General features: G+C 36.5%; 2 protein-coding genes and 1 pseudogene across 2 annotated transcripts in view; all 3 read right to left on the bottom strand.

Moving 5' to 3' along the window:
• The window catches only part of LOC107058644 (gluconate 5-dehydrogenase-like), a 3,000-nt gene extending 1,317 nt beyond the window's left edge, over positions 1 to 1,683 (bottom strand). The window contains exon 1 of the mRNA XM_015304603.1: positions 1,555 to 1,683. Within this exon, the coding sequence (XP_015160089.1) occupies positions 1,555 to 1,683 (129 nt within the window). The remainder of the gene's footprint in view (positions 1 to 1,554) is intronic.
• Positions 1,684 to 2,337: 654 nt separating this feature from the next.
• Positions 2,338 to 2,688, bottom strand: LOC102578866 (uncharacterized oxidoreductase SSP1627-like). The gene has a single exon (XM_006365760.1). The coding sequence runs from the start codon at positions 2,686 to 2,688 to the stop codon at positions 2,338 to 2,340; it is 351 nt and encodes a 116-aa protein (XP_006365822.1).
• A 1,252-nt stretch (positions 2,689 to 3,940) lies between these two features.
• Positions 3,941 to 5,539, bottom strand: LOC102594764 (3-oxoacyl-[acyl-carrier-protein] reductase FabG-like; annotated as a pseudogene).
• Between the last annotated feature and the right edge of the window lie 1,103 nt (positions 5,540 to 6,642).

Here is a 6,642-nt window from a genome sequence, read left to right as displayed (position 1 = left end):
TAGAACTCATTCATAACATGTGATTATATCCCTTGAATCCATAATTCAATTCAAGGCGAGTTAGAATCAAGTTAAAGAAGAAGTTAGAGTCAAGTCAAGCATGGTTAAGAAGTTAGTTCAAGCAAGTTTTCAAAGTTGTTCGAGAGTCTTTAATGAACGTTTTTACTTCATTCTAAGGCTCAAGTTGCAAGTCAAGTAAAGAGTTTAAAGTTGAGTTCATTTCTCAAAGTTATTAGGGAACTATGTATTCCCAAAGAAGTTTTTAAAGAAATGTTTTCACATTTAAACAAGGTTGGGAACTGAGATTTCCAAAGGAGCCTTCGGGCCAGTTTTTCAGAAAAGAGTTATCATTCCTAAATGAAGCAAGGTTGGAAACTGAGATTTCCAAAAGAGCCTTCGGGCAAGTTTTTGAGTAATTATCTCATATCAGCAGGAATAATTATGTTTTAAAAACATAAGAGCCAGTACATTTTTGGGAGTAGTATCGAGCACCGAATTGGGGGAGCGTTCAAAGAACCCACAGCCCCATAGAACCATGTTAGCCATCATGGGTAGAAAAGGATCATACTTTTTAGATGAATCCTTTTCAGATTAGACTAGTGGATCCATTAGGCAGTTCAGGTCCTATACCTTTGGCCGGGAATAGGATGCTCTGGCAGCGTGAGGTCGATCGCTGTATCATCACTATAGCTCTTATGTGATGGTTGTCGGTTAGAGAAACTCCCACAGCAGTTATTGTATTTTCATACACAGAAAGTATTGTATTTTATATACATCAGTTCATTTGTATTTCTATATACATCTCAGGCTTATTGTATCTTTGCATACACGCAGAGTTTATAGCAAGTTTTAAACAGTTTTCCTTATATCGCATTTGTTTTAAATTGCCTTATATTGAAAGAAGTCAGTCAGGTTGAGTTGAGTTGAGCCAGGTAAGCTATTCAGTTTCTTCCAGATCTCCAGATCTCCTGCTAGCCTTTGTTGCTTAGTTCCAGCTCGCATACTCGTACATTCCATGTACTGATGCCAATTGGCCTACATCTTTTTATAATGCCGATACAGGTACCCCGGATCAGCATCCTGCACGTCGTTGATCCAACTGAGCATTCCAGAGTCTGTGGTGAGCCTCCTTGCATTCCGGAGGACTCAATTATTTTGTGTACTTAGTTTTGTTCTATTTGGATGTTGCGGGGTCTGTCCCCACATCCATCTCAGTACATTAGAGGCTTTGTAGACAGTCAGACAGTCAGTCAGTCAGTAGTTTTGAGTCTCTCATCCATGTATATGTATGTATATGTAAATATTCTATTTTGAGACTCGAGTTGCCCCTTTGGGCCATATTTATATCAGTTAAGTTGTTTATGTCTTTGCATGGCATTGAGTTATTCTATTGAGTCAGGTTTTCGCTGAATTAAGAAAGCCAGGCCAAGGGTTCGCTTGGGGCCAGCAATGGTCTCCGAGTGCCGGTCCCGCCCAGGGTGTAGGCTCGGGGCATGACAATACATCAATGGTAGATGCACCCAAGAAAAGTTTAAGACACTAGCTAGTATGTACCCTAGTGAGCATGTCAAGAGCCATCTTTGAAGAAGCGTAAGCAAAACCCCCAGGTATTAGTACCCGATTCAGACCAGAAACTGAAGAGATATTAATAACTGATCCTCCACCCTGTTTAGCGTTGCGCATGCGTCTACAAACATATTTAGACAGCAACCATGCCCCTCTGAGATTCGTCTTAAAGGTCTGTTCCCATTCCTCCTCTGACAATTCTAGTGCAGAGCTCACACTACCTATATATATATATATATATATATATATGATGATGATGATAAATAACCAACAAAATTCTTTATTAAGTTCAAACTTCAGGTGCAGCATTAGTCTGAACTTCACTTGTAGTAGATTTAAAACTGCATACCAATGTTGCAACCGAACTTCATAGAGATTCTAATCCAGGACTTACATTTGCTTGGCATAATACATAAATATGTCATTTAACTTGGTCCCAGCTCACATTTATGCCATTTAACTTTGGGTGTGCACAAGTAGGCACTTAAACTTGTATAAAATTGAACAAATAGACACACGCGTCCTACATGGCATCCTACATGACAATTTGAGTTCTACATGGTGTCCTACGTGTATTATGTCATGTAGGACTAATGTGTCTACCTGATCAACTTTATACAAGCTTAAGTGTCTACTTGTGCACATCCAAAATTAGAGGGCATAAATGTGAAATGAAATCGACGAGTTAAAGGGGACATTTATGTATTATGCCTATTTGCTTTCACATCATGTTGAAGTGTGTGACATCTCATCTAAAATATTTACTTTTTTTTAGAGATTACACTTATATTTACTTGATTTACTTCTAACTATATGAATATTACCTCTAAGGCCAGCATTGTTAATCAAGGCATCGATACGTCCAAAGGCATCCCAGGCTCTTTGTACAACAGCCTCAACAGTAAAACCATCAGCAGTTATGTCAAGTTCTAGGGCGAACGCACACTGCCGGCCCTCTGAATTAATCGCATCACAGAGAGATTTCAGTCTGTCAAAACGACGAGCAGAAGCAATGATGCTGCAACCAGCTTTTGCCAAGTCGAGACAGATCTCTCGCCCGATTCCTGATGATGCCCCTGTCACCATCACTACTTTTCCACTCAGGTCTTTCCACGACTCCATTTTTATTTGGTATATATAGTATAATGTGATTATAATGCAGAAAGTTATATAGAAAATAAGTATGTTTTATGACATTGTGGTAGTGTACCAATATTATTGCTGGCTAATGTTGGCACCAAATCTAAGTTGTAAGTTGGCAACCTATCTAGCATTTGTGAAAATGGCCAAACGGCCAACTCTAGTTAAGATTTTTAGCCTTTTATCTTTAGTAGCAAAATGAAAAGGAGTAGATTTCATAAATGCTCATATAACTGACTTTTTTTTTCACTGAAGTCACATAACTATATTTTTTTAACCGAAAAATCACAAAACTTCCATACTATTAATACAAAAGTCACAATTGTTAGAAAACTCAAACAACCAATAAGTGATAATTTATACTCTATATTTTAATCCTTTTTAATTTTTTATCTTATAAATACATACTCAATTAAAAGAGGACCGACTCGACTAGGTTGTAGTTAATGTATATTGAAAAGCATTACATTTTGTGGCTAGTAAGAAAATGAATTTCATGGAGTAATAATTACTGCTACTAGTTATCGTCTCATCGATGCATCAGAAGTAATAATCTTGTGATAATTATATTCTAATTGATTGACCCCTTTTATTTTATGATTGATTATAGCTGTTCTTTTGGAGTATTTTGATGAGATTGTGAGAAAATAAAAGGTATATAAAAGAGCATGTCTATTACTTAATAGATGATGGTCCAGTGGTTTTAGAGTTAGCCCAACTATTATTATTACTGTTATTAATATATGGTGTCATCAGTAATGCTAATTAGTGAAGTTACCCGTTTCTCTCGAAGCTTCTTCTTCCTCTTTGTAGATTTGTCTATATACACATTAATTGGAAGAATTTTCATGCCAGAGTCTAAGAAAATTTCTCTGAATTTTCTTCTTGTATGCGTTTGAATTTATTCCCTCTACCTTTTGATGTTAATATCCATTTCAGGGGTAGCTACGTAGATGAAGATTCAGATTACACTATTTATTTATGATTCTGTTGCAATTTTTTATTGTGAGAGCAGCATGCATAGGATAGGTGAAACTCTTCTAATTAACAGTGTGTATGTATTAGTGCAATCGTCAATTATCCGATTTCTTTGACAGTCTAAACTCTAAAGAGAATCATATCAAAAAGTTCAGCTTATACAACAAACATTACACATTTGGCCAAAAAAATAAAAATACACAATTTGAAGTATTTGGTCTCCTATTATTGTATCTTAGTATCCAAGCATAGGAAGGTAATTAGAATTACAAAAATGTTAAGGTGTACACTGAATAATCCTACTGAAGTATTTAGACTACTATTATTGTATCTTAAATTGAGGTCGCTATTGTAGAAAACCTCAATTCGGCTTTGGTTGAACCTGTCGAACTTAAATCATGAATGCCTTTGTTCTAGAGTGATGAGAAAATCGGGACACCTGTTAAGGTACCTCCGCTGTCAACAATGAAAATATTGCCGGATACATATTCTGAAGAATCATGGATCAAATACTTAACGAGTGATGTTAAAGCCGGATCTGTCATTCCAAGATATCTCAGAGGAACGGTTCGCAAAATAACATTATTGAACCCTTCCTTTTGCATAAGGCTCTCTGTTATATGAGATTTGTAAACTCCTGGTGCTATTGAGTTCACTCTGATATTGTGTACTCCCAATTCAAGTGCCATCATCTGCCATTATTTGAATTACAGAGAATAAAATAATTCAACATTTCGATAATACATCAATGGTAGATGAAACCTTGCAGGTTTTAAGACAGTAGCTAGTACGTACCCTAGTGAGCATGTCAAGGGCCATCTTTGAAGAAGCGTAAGCAAGACCCCCGGGTACTAGTACTCGATTCAGACCAGAAACTGAAGAGATATTAATAACAGATCCTCCGCCCTGTTTGGCATCATGCATGCGTCTACAAACATATTTGGACAGCAACCATGCCCCCTGAGATTCGTCTTAAAGGTATGTTCCCATTCCTCCTCTGCCAATTCTAGTGGAGAGCTCACACTACCTATACATATATATATGTGATGATGATACTGATACAGTGATACTTTTTAGAAAATTAAATTGTGGACTTCTGTTTTTCATACCATGTTAAAGTGTGTGACATCTCATTTAAAAAAAATTACCTTTTTTTTTAGAGACCATACTTTTATTTACTTAATTATCTTTTAAATGTATGAAAGTTACCTCTAATGCCAGCATTGTTAATCAAGACATTGATACGTCCGAAGGCATCCCAAGCTCTTTGTACAGCGCCCTTAATGGTAGCGCCATTGGACATGACATCAAGCTCGAGGGTAAATGCTCGCCGAATACCCTCTGAATTAATGTCGTTGCAGAGAGAGTCTAGCCTGTCAATACGACGAGCAGCAGCAATTATACTGCAACCGGCTTTGGCCAAGTCGAGACAGAACTCTAGCCCGATCCCGGAGGATGCCCCTGTCACCATCACTACTTTCCCGCTCAGGTCCTTCCGCGGCTCCATTTTACTTAGAGGTATGTATGAAAGCATAGTATAATGTGATAATGTGGGGAGTTAAATAGAAAAAACATATACGTTATATAACATTGTGGTATAGAAGATTGAAAGCCAGTTATTGTTTTGTGAAAGAGCTGAGTAGTGTACCCATTAATATGGGACCAGATCTAAGTTGGCCAACCTAACTAGCATTTGTGAAAATGGCCAAACGGCAACTCTAGAGAAACTTTTCAACCTATCTTTAGTTTAAAACCACAAGATTCAAGAAAATTCTTTATTTTTTAAAACTTGTATCAACTCAAGATCAGACAAACAAATTGAAACGGAGTGTATACTTATTAATTGTGCACTAATGGATTTCTTTTTTTGCTTCTAAAGTTTGTTGATTGGTCCACATTTGGTTTTATGCATAATTAGAGGGATTTTTTTTCTAGAGTCTCTATATAAGAGAACTTCTCTAACTCAATTTACTTCTTGTATGCAGTTAGGTATTTAATTAATGTACTTCACGAATCAATTAATATGTGGAATTTCCACTAAAATCTCTTTGTTAGTCGTGGGAAATAATTTCTCATCGGTTTCTTTTTAAGAATAGATCGAGAGAGAAGCGTCTAACCAACTTCTTCTCAAAATCAGTTCTGTCAGTTATGATATATAATCATTAGATAATGTGATTGGTAAATAAGGATTTATTTTTTTAGCAGGATGTATAATGTATCGTCAATTATCAATATGATTCCACAAAGAGAAAGTATATAATACATAAATTCAGACAAAAGAAATATATTGAGAGAAAAGATTATTTACTAGTAGTATTCTTTTCAAGAACATATGCAAGTTGTCTTAAACAATTAAGAATGTTATTAATATGCATAAAAGGGAGTGAATCTCAAAAGCTGTACTAAAACATGTTAGTGAAAAATTACAAAATAACAGAATTACAAGATTACAATTGAAAATAAAAATGAAGAAATAAATCCTTTTAGGATGAGGCGCGAATATCTCGCTCTCTTTAAGGAGATTCAAGCTCATTGCAACAAATGTTTTCACCGGTCCAGCAGTAGTTCTTCTTGTAATGACCCTCATGGTCATTTCTGTTTCTTGCCTTCTGTGTGTCGTTTAGAGCGTTGCTATAGCGACCCCAAGTCATTTATGACTTGCTGGGACTGACAGTTCGGTCACCTGGTCGTTCGTTTGGTCTTGGTGCGAGTTTTTGTGTTTTGGAGCTTATGAACCTTGAACGATCATTTTCGATCAAAAGTTCAAGAAGACGACATCGGAATCCAATTCTGATGATTCCATCAGCTCCGGAAGGGTCATTTTAGGCTAGTAGCATGGTCGACATGACTCCCGAGGTTTTCAGTGTGAGTCGGTGCGATTAGGCGTTTTAACTTTAAGTTTAAGCCTAAGTTTGACTTTGGTCAACATTCTGAGTAAACGCGCTCAGATGAGAATTC

This window comes from Solanum tuberosum, unplaced genomic scaffold (genome assembly GCF_000226075.1).
Source record: "Solanum tuberosum cultivar DM 1-3 516 R44 unplaced genomic scaffold, SolTub_3.0 scf00566, whole genome shotgun sequence".
Classification (NCBI taxonomy): Eukaryota; Viridiplantae; Streptophyta; class Magnoliopsida; order Solanales; family Solanaceae; genus Solanum; species Solanum tuberosum.
This window is presented reverse-complemented; position numbering and strand designations above follow the sequence as displayed.

What these genes read in the sequence shown, in the direction of transcription:
- LOC102578866 (XM_006365760.1), bottom strand. Translation starts at nt 2,688, where the DNA reads ATGGAGTCGTGGAAAGACCTGAGTGGAAAAGTAGTGATGGTGACAGGG.